Source organism: Nothobranchius furzeri, chromosome 1, assembly GCF_043380555.1.
Source record: "Nothobranchius furzeri strain GRZ-AD chromosome 1, NfurGRZ-RIMD1, whole genome shotgun sequence".
Lineage (NCBI taxonomy): Eukaryota > Metazoa > Chordata > Actinopteri > Cyprinodontiformes > Nothobranchiidae > Nothobranchius > Nothobranchius furzeri.
In genome coordinates, this window is record NC_091741.1 from 74,403,951 (window position 1) to 74,418,046 (window position 14,096).

Here is a 14,096-nt window from a genome sequence, read left to right on the forward strand (position 1 = left end):
ATAGAATGCCCGCAAAGCTGAGTCCATAAATGACGTAATATATGCAGATACTGGATCTTTTTTCAGGCTTCCCGCAGTTTGAATTTTTAGGAAACCCGCATCTTGATTCTGGGTTTAAAAATGCGTTGTAATTACCGCGTTACTGACACTTGTACCGAGTAAATATTACCATATTCTTTCCCTGTAATGCCTTACATTACCACATTACAGCAAAAAGCAATGCATTACAGTAGTTAATTACTTTTGTACCGCGTTACTCCCAACACTGATCGCTAGCAACATGTGTTTTAATTGAATTTCAAAAGGTAAATTAAGCTTTGAGAACATGAACATAAGTAATTAAATTAGTGAATGAGCGTTAACTAGCTACAGCAGCTAAATATGAGTTCTTACCATGAGGTCTGTCTGAGACTCCAGCTCTTTGGCAAATGAGAGCACATCAACTGCAGTAACTCCTTTATTCACCTAAAGACAGGAAGAGATCAACGAACAGGATCATGATGTTGTGTTTGAGTAGTAGATGAAACAATCACCCAGCCTGAGTTTTATTAGGTAAACGTGACATTTTAAATTTGCCTCCTAAAAGTAAAAACATCTCAGTCATGAATCAAACAATAATAGAAAATTGTTTTTCTATTGCATGACTGCGCTTGTTGAGCCTGGACGTAAAAATCCCACATCCTGACGGGAGTGGGTGTTTTGTATACTAAGGCCGACTAGAACTTTTTCTCCAGGCTTTCAGGCCTAAAACCTAAGTGGACCTGACAGTTTAGGCAGGAGAAGACAGTGAATGCCAAGTCCCAGGTCCCTTTGCCTTGGCAGGATCTGTTTTGGATAACTGAGCTTCAGTGGTCCTCAGCAGAACCCAGCGTCATTTCACAGCACACATCCATATAAACCAGACGGCCTGCCTCATGCTAAATGACGGCAGAGGAGGTGAAAAAGAGCTTTACATGTGTAGGCCATGTTTAGTGTTGTTTTTATTCCTTTATTTACCCTTAGTGTTGACTAAACTGTTCTATGGCTGTTTTTACTTCTGTGAACATGCCAACACAATGCTGTCGTGTTTTGCATCACCTCTTCCAGGTAGTCAGCGTAGTTGATCTCTGACAGGCCGGCTTCAGAGAAATCGCGGAGGTTCTGCTTCCCCTCGGCCTCTAACAGGATTATCCCTCTCAGGTCAATCTTGACATTGTCCAGTTGACCCACCACATCCTTAGTGAACTGTAAACCCAACCAGACACGTCAGCAGCTTTAATCTCTCTACGTGAACGCTAGAGCCATCCCTGGCCTCATAATTCCAAGTTTTTATTACTTGTGGTTTACGGCAACAAAAACTGGGAATTATTGAAGGCAGTTCCACAAAACAAAGACACAGAGGGTGTGGAAAAAGGACAAAACAAATGTTAACACTTGGATCTCACATTTGTGGTTTGGATGTTTCTTTCTTGATGTTTGTTTTCCCAGTTTTCTTTTTGAACTTATATTTTTATTTTCTTATTGATGTGTTTCCAAACACAACAATGTCTTGATACAAAGAAACCATTACAAATAAAAAATACAGTTTTACAGCCTATTTTGGAGGCCGTTGAACTAAATCGGGATTTGATTTTCCTTATTGCACTGCTAAGTGGTCTAACAGTAAAAGCAAGTTAGACAGTCTTCTTTTATTTCTGAAAGCAGGAAGCATACTGAAGTACTTTTTGGCAGAACATATTTTATGAAAGAAAATGGCAAAGAAAACAAAATAGAATCTAGTCATGAAACCAAAAGAAAAAAATCTAGATAAAAGAGAAAAAAACATGTAGACAATAAACTCAGATTTCTGTATGATTAAATGTTTTTGTTTTTACATAAAAACTGATGCATAATGATTTACCTTTAGAGTAAAGCAGCATCTTTTTCAAAGTTCAAATATTTATTGATAACTTTTAGGAAAATGTTAAAAACAGTAAATTAGCAATTTGATGGATTATAAATGTACATGTTTTTTTAATTTGGTAGATGAAAAAAAAGATGGAGGAACATTTTTCATAAATGTTTAACACAGACTATTATTATTATTATTATTATTATTATTACAAATTAGTGAGCATCACCTCACTCCTGCCACATGAACCTTAAGGGATAAACCATCAATCCTGCTGAATGGTAAACTTTCCTCACAGGGCCACACCCAGTAGGACAGTGGTGGTGGTGGTGGTGGTGGTGGGGGGGGTAAAATGAGAAATGTTTCATCTGGTTCGTTTCTCCCCCAGATTTGTAACTAGTAGCTTCTACAAGACATAATTATAAAAGCCCTAGGTTTCAGGAAGTTCTTATAAGATTTTCTACCAGTAATGAAGACAAATGATCAAGTTCCAGCTACATGTATGGCATGGGACCAATCAGCTGCTGGAACTTGGAGCTAAGATTGAATTGCCAGTTGGCAGGAAAGCACAGACCGTCTTGGGCAGGTGGCTAGCCCGAGGTGAGAAAGAAACAGAACAAAGGTTATTAATGTTTCAGGTGTGCTGGAGTAACGGCTAAGGCATGCTAATCTGATGAGCTGCTTGGATGGGCAGCAGGGGGAATATTAAAGTAAGCTGAGGAAGAAGTGAAACCAAATAGTAAACAATAGTAAGAACTTCCAGCAGAAGTTTTGCAATATCAGTTTGTGGTGTTGAACCATGGAACAGATTAGAGCCTGATTTAAAATGTCTGAATATTTTTCTGTTCAAATCTCTTCTTTAAAAAAAATATGCATTATGCTGTTAAGTGCAGGGTAGTATGTAGCGTGTTAGATTATGTTACACATTTGTTAAATGATCAATAAGCTGTGATATTCCATATAAATATGAATAATCAATCTGATTGGTCTTTGGATATGTAATATTACCTTAGGTTCTTTGACTATTCAGGGAACACACACTTCATATTAATTCAGACAGAGTCAAGGATGTAGTTTATAAAAAGGAATTTAATTCCATTTTTCTAAACTAATGATTGTACATGACAAAGTATGAATGAAATGATGGAATGTAAGCTAGATGTTTAGCAGCAAAACCTGATTAAGTATCTGAGAGATCCTGTGATTTCTGGGTTGTAAAATCAGTTTGACTGTATGGTTTAACAAGCTATAGATTATTCAAGAAATTGTTGAAAGTTAAATGTCCTTCTCTATTTTTGGATCCGTTTTCTTCCCTTGTTATTGCTGAAGCTGCTTCGTGACAAGTACATTTCCCAAAAAAGGATCAATAAAGTTTTAATTCAAATATGTATTTTCACATGGTGGGCACATGTAAACTTTTAAAAATTAGTTTTTCTTTTTAAATAAAACACATGTGAGGATGTTGTTGATGCTTTCATTTTTGTACATGTTTAGGATCTGACATCATCATAATCATTGTAAAGTTGTGCTCTGCTGCTGTCTGTATGTTTTACTTGAGCAGAAAGGTCACATCCTATAAAACCATGTCACCGGATGACATCTGTCCTTTTTTCATCTTTTTCCCACACACGTTACAAGTTGGTGTTGTGATGTTTAAAATTCCAGTTTATATGTATTTTAAAAAAACATGAGCGATGACAGTCACGAAGAAACTAATTTCTACTTCTGTCGTGTGTCAAGGACACTAACCACTGTTGTGTTCAGGAAAGATGAGATGTTGAAGACTTTGTCCAGACGCATGGCAGAGTAGATGCCTCTGTTCTGTTTGCAGGTACTAAAATAAAACAATACACACGGAGAGAGAGAGAGAGAGAGAGAGAGAGAGAGAGAGAGAGAGAGAGAGAGAGAGAGAGAGAGAGAGAGAGAGAGAGAGAGAGGGGGGGGGGGAGGGAGGGGGGAGAGAGAGAGAGAGAGAGAGAGAGGGGGGGGGGAGGGAGGGGGGAGAGAGAGAGAGAGAGAGAGAGAGAGAGAGAGGGAGGGAGGGGGAGAGAGAGAGAGAGAGAGAGAGAGAGAGAGAGAGAGAGAGAGAGAGAGAGAGAGAGAGATTCTGTCATAATGAAATTTTTTGCTGCCACCATGTGAGACTGACTGGAACTACATGGCTGACACCTTCCCAGATAAGAAACAATACACGCCCCCCCAAGAGCCAGAGATCTTGTCTAATACATTAAAAATAAAACATGCTGTGATAACATTTAGGCAGACATCAAACAGCCCCGCCGTGCCAGCCATGCTCCTTATTAACGAGTAAAGACTTGCTCTATTTGTAAATATGAGTTTGAGTTTGCCATCCCAACATACTGATGAACGCTCATCGTGGAGAGTGATGATGAAAGCTTGTGCAATCACAAAGAAAGAGACTGAAGAAAAGCAGCTCTGATAGAGCAGAAACGATAATTAGCTACGCCGGTTAACGGCAAACTGCTCATTTGCGTCTCCATCCGTGGAAATGAGATCTTCAGTGGGACGCTTGATGAGAGGAGCAATGACTGTGTCAAAAGGCCTGTAACAACATCACTAGAAACTCTGTTAGAAACTCTGCTGTGCCGATTTTTGGTTGTTTTTATACACTTGAATAAGTCATATCAACTTGTGTTGCTTACACACACACACACACACACACACACACACACACACACACACACACACACACACACACACACACACACACACACACACTGAGAAATTATAGAGGAGATTTGGGTTGCACATGTGAACAGCATAGACCATGAATTCGGAGTATTTGGTACCTGTATAAGCTTTCTGCAGTCAGCTCCAGGTGGGAGTCATTGTACAAGTAGCCAGGGATGAAATTCCTCCACTCAGGTTGGATCAAATAAGGGGTGTCCACAACCTGATGTACAAAGAGATGTTGGGATCAGAAACTTTAACGATTTTCTTTTTTTTCGGAGTCTGAAATGTATTATTGTTTCATTTTTTTTACAAAACAAAAACAAAGCAAAACTTCCTTCATTGTATATACTTGTTAAGATTAACATAAGTAGATTGCTTACTAAAATTCTCCATCACTGGCCTTTCCTTTTTCACACAACAAGCAGAGTAACTAAAACTTATGCCCATTTCAGCTTCTATTTTTATTCTCTACTCAAGAAAACAACAACTAAATTTTTATATAGTCTACAAATACAAATGAAGAAAATAGAAAACAAATGTATTATTGAATTCTATAGTTTTAGAAACTGGCATGTTTGGGGCTATATTTGACTTTAATGATGATTGCGGGACCACAGCAACAACCAGATCAGACACAATGAGCATTACTAAGAGAAACAACCACTCTTGTCTGTTTTCCATTAAAGAAAAAACAAACTGTAATGCAGCGGTGCAGGTTTACAAACCGAATTAATGTCTAAAGCACAAACAACAGGGGTGACCAAAGTGCTTCATGAATTAGATTAACAAACAGAAAACAGTGTCCATCCACAGCCGGATGCAGAACGTTCCACCGGTGGAGTGCCACCAGTGGACCCCGAGCCACACTTTTTACATACCTGCTCTCACATTTTCAGTTAGGGATTTTTGAATCCTTGACCTTCACTCTTTGTTGCAAGTGTTCCTTTTAAATTGACTCGCCTTAAAGAGCTCTTTGGTCTGAAATGGTTCACAGATGAGTTTCTCCATGTTTCCTCCGGCCAAGAACAAGACTGTCACCACTCCCATGAGCACCCAGGAGAAAATTAAGCTGAATCCAACGCCGCTGGAGAGAACAGACAGATGTTACAGGTAATGCTGAGATTGACCAGAACTTTTTTTGTTTTGTTTTCAAAATTGATTTAGCTTTATTATAGTTTCTTATACTCTGCAAGACTTTTAACATTCATTCAGGTGTTTTTTTAAGTATTGTAACCTGACTGGTAACAGGACAATAAACCGGAACACGAAACAACAGCTGGATTGTTTATTTGCCAAGTGGACTTACGCCATGAGCAGTGTTCCTCCTGTGTTGGAGATGCATCCTCGTGTTGTAGGTGAGGCGTGCTTGTCGTATCCCAGAGTGCCACACAGTAGACCGAGGTAGTTGAACGCCAAGACCAGGACCACCATGCAGCAAAGGGTGATGCAGCCAATCCATCTGCAAACATCCATCAAATGTCAGAAATCTTGTTCAGAGTGGCCTACCACAATGTAACCAGGAAATGAGCTCCAGCTGCAGATGACAGCTGTTTTTTAAAACTTTGCAATAAAAAAAAACTTTTCTGGAGTTTGTAAAACAAAAATAAATAAGCAATGCAGAATATTTTGGTGGGAAAAAAGATAAAGTATTATTTTTACCTATAGTGAAGCATTTTCAAAGATTAAAGTTAAAACCAAGTGAGCTTAATATGGTCTGATATCCACCCAAGTTAAAAAGTTATCAAAACATTTAAAATGCATCTAAATGTATAATCTAAAACAGACAAATATAGTTATTGTCTCATTTTTATCTGTGCTGTTCGTGAAGGAAGTGGTCCTCTTAGCTTAATCTATTATCTTCAGCTCTTGCTCTGGAGGTTTGCAGTGGTGTGTGACTCTATTTGATTAGCGATAGCTCTAAATCTGAGGTCATTGCTCTTAGAAAAGAGCAGATTGCCAACGTTTGGCCAGGAGAGAAGCCCTTCCTTAAGTGGGAGAGTCTACGTATTTTAGGATTATGTTCAAGAGTGATGGAAGAAGAGAGTGGGAAATCAACAAAGCAGATTGGAGTGGTGTTCAGCTGCTAGACTGATCTGTTGTGGTCAAGCTGTAGCTAAGCCAGAAAGCAAAGCTCTTGATTTACCTATGGTTATGAGCACACTCTGCAGGAAGGAGCCTCCCAGGTTAACCAGGAATGTGCTCAAGGGCTTAAATCTCTATGGAAATGTTTGGTCCAGGAAAGCCTTGGGATCCCATCGAGTTCCCTGGGCTCCTGCCCTAGCATCCCAAACCCGGATAAGTGGAGAAAAATGGGGTATGTGGAAGAGTCACAGTTTTTATAAAACATCATTTACAGTAAAACTGTTTAAATGAGATTTTATTTTACATAACTGATCTTATGTATCCTGATGATGCACAGTTAAAAATGCTTTATAAGTGGTGAAGATTAGCCTGGCAAGCCGTCCTATATATGTAAATATATGACTGGCTACAACACATAGACAGAGCTCGGTTGTAGGAACGGAATCTTTCAAGCTGTCTCTGCACACAATTGGTCAGAGCTAGGACCAATCAGAGGAAAGGACAACATTTTGAATTCATATCAACAGTCAAATACATCATTTCTAGAAATAAATGACCTAAGTACCTCTAACTGCATGTTGCAAACAATTGCCTAAGTCTAAATTATCCAAAGTTGGTGCCAAAGCCGTTTCAAACGAGTGCCATTCCTGAGCCGCCACCATCTTTGTTTTCTTGCTCTGTCGCAGCTCTGCTGTCATGGCAAAAAAAAAAAATTGCTCCGCCTTGCTAAGTGGGTCAAGCGTCGTTCTACAAACATATAGTCCTGTGATTGGCCCGGCCTACACTTAGCCAAGCTAATGGTAGTCCTGCTGAGGCTACAATGGAGTGTTGGATAGCTAAAACTTTTGCCATGGCTTGTCTAGATTTCTAGGCTATTAAAGGTATTTTTAAAGTCAAACACTGTATGCAAACTCATGCATATTAATTTTAGAAGGTTGGTTTACCTGTAAAAGTCCATTTTATCAATTTCAGGATAGTAATCTTCAATCTTGGCATGTGCATGGCTGATGAAGATAGTAAAGTTGGACAAACATGTCTGCACAGGAAATCCTTTGGAAAAGCTGCTGATGTTGTTGCCAATTCCGTCCATCAAGTTCTGGACATCTGAAACCAACACCAGTTATTGTAATTAGTTGTAATCTATGAATGAAGCTGAATGAAGCTGCGGGAACCATTCATGTATCTGTCAACGGTGATCCAAATTTATTCACATTTATATTTAAACATGTGGTTTCCTAATGACAAGAATAGAAATAGATAGCAAAGTATGTTTTAAATTGAATAATTTAGCAGGAGATTTGTTTCTAAAGTCTTCCTCTTCATCCTCAGACTTGCAAGACAAAAGAAGAAATGCTAAAGAATAAAAATATCCCTCAGTTTAACCAATAAATGCAGAAAATATTCAATCTGTGTTTACTGTTAGGAAAAATAAATATTAAATCAATCACTTACTGTTGACGACACTTCTGGTCTGTTCAATCACCACATGTGGTGTGTCGTTAAGTGAGGAAAACCCCTGTGAAATGAAGAGTTTTTTAGATTTAGCTGAGATTTTAAAATGCTTTAAATATGGCAAAGTACCATGTGAATATGTGTGTGTGTATGTGTGTGTGTGTGTGTGTGTGTGTGTGTGTGTGTGTGTGTGTGTGTGTGTGTGTGTGTGTGTGTGTGTGTGTGTGTGAGTGTGTGAGTGAAGCAAAAGTTTACTTTATTTTGCCTTTTGTGCTGTCCTTGTACAATAAACTCAAGCTAAGCTAAACTAACACATTGTTAAAATGACAATGATAAAAACAGAATGTGAATTTTCAATTGTAAATGAAGAGATTTACATTAAAATCTTACCTTATAGACGATTGCACCGAGATTTGTTTTCTGTAAATTGTTCATCTTTTCCATTTGGGGGTTCACATTTGGTAGCTAAACACACATAGTAAAGTAAGATCACCTTTAATGAAGAGCTGAAGTGAAAAGGTCAAAGTGGCAAAGAGTCAAGAAAAAAAAAGTTAATAAAGTTTTTAAAATAAACAACAAAATTTACAATTTGGACAGTTTTAAAAATCTTTTTACAGCCTTCTTATGTTGAAATGTTCAGAACCATTTTTAATTCATGTTTACATTTGACAGTACTTTCACTAATGGGGACATATTATGCGAAACTCACCTTTTGTATCCTGTTGTGAGGCCATGTGTGTTTCTACTGCCTCTATACACACTCCAAATGTGAAAACAACACACCTATCTATTTTCTGTCAGTGTTTTATTAGGAATGATGTGCCTAAAACAAGTTCCCATTTGGGATGTCACAAGCTGGGAAATTAGTGTAAAACCATCTCTGATGTGTGAGAGGGCTGCCGCTGCAGGAGCCCCTTCTGGATATAGGAGCTTCTTGGCTAATATCAGCTTTTGGGGGGCGGGTTGGTGTTGTAAACTCCAGCTTACAGTAGAATATAAGAAACTGAAAGTTTGAATTTAGAGCAGTTTTTAACTTTAGAGATGTTTAGCTTTCTTTCAGGCTGAACATGTTAAATCATGACCTCAGATGAAAAGAATGTCTGTGATTAAAGGGGACGTATAATGCAAAATTCAGTTTTGAATCACTGCTATGTGGGTGTACTTCCTCTAAACTTAAAAAAATGCAACCATCAATTTTCTGTATTTGGTTTTAGAAATTAAGGCCTAAAACAAGCCGTTTCAAAACAACTCCCATTTGTGACATCACCAAGAGGGCTTTACTGAAAATAGACTAGAATCACCTCTCACGTGTTAGAGAGAGCTGCTGCTAAAAGAACAGCGGCTCTACTCCGAGCCCCTCTCTGGTATAGGAGCTTCTCAGCTTATAGCAGCCTAAGTGGGGCATGGGTGGATGTGGCCAGATCTGGCTTGTTGTCTTAAAGTGACAGAGCCCTGAAACAGCTCATTCTGGAAGGTTCTGAAACTGTCAAAATAAAACTGATTGCTTTAGGTGCCATAAATGTGTTTGGTATCAACCATAAAATTATTATAACTTAAGAAAAAAAACTTAAGAAAGAAAAGAAACATTTAATAAATATTATTTAAGCAAATTGTCAGTACTTAATTCTGTCTTTTTATTTTGTTCGAACATAAACATAGCTACTAAATGCAACACACCACATGGTAGGACAGTAATAATGAAATCCCACCATCTCCAACTCAACCTCTCTAAAACTGAACTACTTGTCATCCCAGCAAAACCATCCATATAGCACAATATCTCAATCCAAAATGACTTCCTATCTCTGGCTCCTTCAAAGGCAGTTCGAAATCTGGGTGTTGTTATTGATGAACACCTGACCTTTAAAGATCATGTTACCTCTGTTGTTTGTTCATGCCGCTTTGCGCTGTATAACATACGAAAGATCAGACCATACCTAACACAAAATGCCACCCAGCTCCTGGTGCAATCTACTGTCATCTCCTGTCTCGATTACTGCAATGCCCTTCTAACTGGTCTTCCAGGCTGTACTGTGAGACCTCTTCAAATGGTCCAGAACGCAGCGGCTCGTCTGGTCTTCAATCAGCCAAAAAGAGCACATGTCACCCCTCTGTTCATTGAGCTCCACTGGCTACCGCTAGCAGCACGCATCAAATTCAAATTGCTAACACTAGCATACAAAGTCTGAGATGGTACGGCTCCCATCTACCTGAATCCTCTTGCAAAGGCGTACGTCTCGGCCCGGCCGCTCCGGTCATCACAGGATCGTCAGCTAGCAGTGCCTACACCACGCTCAGGACAATCCAGACTCTTCTCATGCATCGTTCCACAAATGTGGAATGACCTACCAAGCACTACCAGAAGAGGGGCTTCCTTTTCAATTTTCAAGAAACTCCTGAAGACCCTGCTCTTCAGAGAGCATCTTCTAAACTAGCACCCTCCCTGCACCTGTCCCCCCTCTCTACTGTCCACTCCTTGTTCCCTCCTCTCCTTGACTGATGTCAAGTTGTTTGTTGTTGTTAGCCTCAAGGGCAACATGCCGATTATCACTTGTAAGTTGCTTTGGACAAAAGCGTCTGCTAAATACATAAACATAAACATAAACATAATAGAGAGAGTGATTGTCTTGCTTTGTACCCGGGTGAAATTTGCACTAATCTGTAGTTGTGAGAGTGACAGGCGTATGTTGTTGCACAGCTGGGCCGTAGTAGCGTCTGATTCCTCATCGTGACAGCCTGGGTCATTGAGGGTTCGGTTGATCCTGTTGCGGACTTGGCTCAGGTTGAAGTTTAGTTTCCCTGCTCCTTCCTGCAAGACCACCAGAGACACACTGACATTCTCCAGGGCCTCCTTGGTTTCTCGCATGGCTGAAATCAAACAGAATACAGATGAGAGAGGGGGTGGATTTGGCTGCTGATGTGGGAAAATCATGATGGCTACATTTAATAAGAAGTAAAGTCTTTGGTTTTAAATGTTCTCTTTTTTGTGGTCAAAGGGCATCTTTTCTATTAGGTCAAGTTTGTACATCTTACTATTAGATGATCTGTAAAAATGAGGTTGCAGAGAAATGGTCAGTCTTGATTAACAAAATGAAAATGAATTCAGTAGAAAAGAGGCAATTGATAAATTTTCTTTCCTCCCTGAAATCTTGATTTTTAGCATTAAGAAATTTGTATGAAATGCATTTATTTCGGATACAAGCATCATTTGGCTCATTAGAAACCCAAAAGTCTTGAACATTCACAAACTTCACAAATCATATATAAACATTAACTACATGTTTTATGCAGGTTGTGGTTTGTTCAAGATACAATAGGGAGCCTAAGTCACTTCCGCATCACGGGTCCCCGGAAGAATGAAAAAATGAATGCAAGTCAACGGGGCTAAAAACGCTATTTTCTAATCCGCTTTGCCTTACGCCCTGGATCACACATATGTTGTACTGCAATTTAAATTAAAAGTAATGATGGGTGTTTTGACCACGACAGTCACGTACTTTAAGATTTATTAGCTTGGAGCTATAGCTGCTACTTACCAAATGACCAGATTTATGGTGGTTCTTTCCTCCTGTGGGAAGTTTGCTGAACTTACAGCCTTTTCCCTCAGTTTTCTCCGTGTCTGGTTTGATGACGTCACCTTCGTTAAGTGCATTTGCAGTCCTGGACTTATTTTCATGCAAAACCTAAAATAACATTTCCCCCGTTCGAAAATAAGTGCGTTCTTGGTATCAGAATGTGTCTTTAAAGTTCTCGAACATCGTATGTGAAATCCATGGCCCAAAACAAGCGGATTAGAAAATAGTGTTTTTAGCCCCATTGACTTGCATTCATTTTTTCATTCTTCTGGGGACCCGTGGTGAGGAAGTGACTTAAGCTCCCTATAAGCATCAATGCTTGTTTATTTGAAAGTTTTTACTGGACATTTAATATTTGAAATCAGTTAAAATACAAACACGTTTTAATGATGTTTTCACGTGGGGGTGGGGGGTGGTGGGGGTGGGGGTGGGGGTGAACAATGGCTGACAATCAGATGCAGGTGATGTCAGTTCGGGAGAGATCAGCAGATAAGTTAAAACTGCAGGAGACAAAATCTTAACGCAAAACATTATTTCTGTTCATATTAAACAGAAATAAAAATATTAATTTGGTGACACTTTACAATAAGGATCCCTTTATTAACATTACTTAGTGCATTATTAAGCATTAATAAACAAATGATCCCCTGATTTTGTTAACCATTAATTGTCCTTAAAGTTACGACATGGGGCTGGGGGAGGGGGTGTCTGCTTAGTTATGTATTATATAATATGGCTAAGCAGTTGTTAAAGGTGTGGTTTACTCATTTATTCAATACATTTGCAGTGTTCTCATTAATCAATGCCTTATGAATCAATAAATAAAAGCTATGATGCTCCTGTTATGAGATGCAGAAGAATTGCTGGGGCAGAGGTGGGTTGAAAACTGCTGGCGTACTTATTATTGATATGCACACACCTCGCTTCTGATTGGCTAACCGGACGCGTTCATCCATGTTACAATGTCACTATCACCAAGACAATCTCCGCTTTCTCTCCTCGCTACAAAAAATAGAATAAAAATGAAAATAAAAGCCCTCCTGTGGGCGGGTGCAAGCCAAGATGGCCGAGGCCCTGAATGCAAATTCACAGCAGATTTATGAAGGTTTGTGTGTGTCTTAAAGCTATTTCTTAAGTTTTCTACTGATGTTTTAATGTTTTGATCATCATTGTTGTTTTACAGTTTTCTAACTCATCTTTGAATGTTATATTTCTGTAGTTTTTACATAGCTGTTTGATTGTGTTTTTGTTGTTTTTCCATTATTTTCAGCACCTTGGGCCCCTTTGACTGGGGGTAGGAAGGGGCTTTATAAATAAACTTGAACTTGCTTTTCAATTCCAAGCATTTCACTGTCTATTTTTCATCAGAAGCTAAGTCAAAATAGGTGTAGGAGACTACCGGTATTTTCACATTCAGCCTGCATGAAAAACACTTTTTCAGTGAACCACAACTTAATCATTTTATTTAGTAGTTTATTAATGCTTAATAATGCACTAAGTAACGTTAATAAAGGGACCCTTATTGTAAAGTGTTAACAATAATTTTGCTTGCAAATCTAAATCTGGGCAGGTTGACGTTTTCGAGGAGGAAAACAAAAGGAGCACACACCAGGAGCATCAAAATTCACAAAATCAGGGATCCAAACAATTTAAATCACTTATACCTTTGATGGCTCTCTGAATTTTCACTTGGTAAAAAAGAAAAATGTAAACATTTAAGGATACTAGAGTGTAATGTTACAGGAATATATTAGAAAAGTGAGTCAACATGCTGTTAACAATTGTAAAAGGTGACTTGATCTTCATTTTTAAAACACGCATGTTCAATTCACGTAACTGCGAACTGTGAAGGTAGAGTAAATGTACCTCCAGCCATGTTCAGCACTTGGTCCAAGGCAGGGTGAACCTCCTTATCCAGGTGCTGTTGTATCCTCCCACCCAATAAGGGACCTATGTCTGAAAGGAAACACAGATCAGGATAAATAATATTCTGCTGTTATTGATAATTAAGGTTCCTCTCCTCACAGGTTTTCCACTGTTGAACCATATAATGTCTGACTTCTTGTAATAATTGCTTACTGTGACAAACAAAACATTTTCCCAGTAACAGTTACAAGTTCTACCGCTTGTTAACTTCAGGAAAGAGCTGCATACAGGAGAAAACTTTAATTCTCAGGAGGACCTTTACAGCTGTAGTGTTCCAGACCCAGTTATGTCTCTCATACGTTACCAAAACAAGTCGTGGAGCGGAAAAAAAGGAATCAACACACAACCGAGTTTAAGAGCTCAGTGAATCATTTATGCCCACTTAATTCACCCTTTCAGGCAAAGAGAAGGTTTACTTACTATCTAGGTCGTAGATGACTTTGTTCTTGGCTGTGGCGTACTGGGATATTAGGTAATCAATTTGCTGCAAACAGGAA

The 14,096-nt window shown here is 38.9% G+C and overlaps 1 protein-coding gene across 14 annotated transcripts in view; it reads right to left on the bottom strand.

Moving 5' to 3' along the window:
• prom1a (prominin 1a) overlaps positions 1 to 14,096 on the bottom strand; it is a 101,176-nt gene that overhangs the window by 16,539 nt on the left and 70,541 nt on the right. For all 14 annotated transcript variants that reach the window (XM_054739320.2, XM_015951176.3, XM_015951184.3 and 11 more), the window contains 12 exons: positions 14,020 to 14,083; positions 13,540 to 13,629; positions 10,737 to 10,966; positions 8,489 to 8,563; positions 8,099 to 8,162; positions 7,591 to 7,750; positions 5,871 to 6,023; positions 5,525 to 5,648; positions 4,681 to 4,784; positions 3,620 to 3,704; positions 1,078 to 1,224; positions 394 to 465 (listed from right to left, as the gene is read on the bottom strand). In XM_054739320.2, the coding sequence (XP_054595295.1) occupies positions 394 to 465; positions 1,078 to 1,224; positions 3,620 to 3,704; positions 4,681 to 4,784; positions 5,525 to 5,648; positions 5,871 to 6,023; positions 7,591 to 7,750; positions 8,099 to 8,162; positions 8,489 to 8,563; positions 10,737 to 10,966; positions 13,540 to 13,629; positions 14,020 to 14,083 (1,368 nt within the window). The remainder of the gene's footprint in view (positions 1 to 393; positions 466 to 1,077; positions 1,225 to 3,619; positions 3,705 to 4,680; positions 4,785 to 5,524; positions 5,649 to 5,870; positions 6,024 to 7,590; positions 7,751 to 8,098; positions 8,163 to 8,488; positions 8,564 to 10,736; positions 10,967 to 13,539; positions 13,630 to 14,019; positions 14,084 to 14,096) is intronic.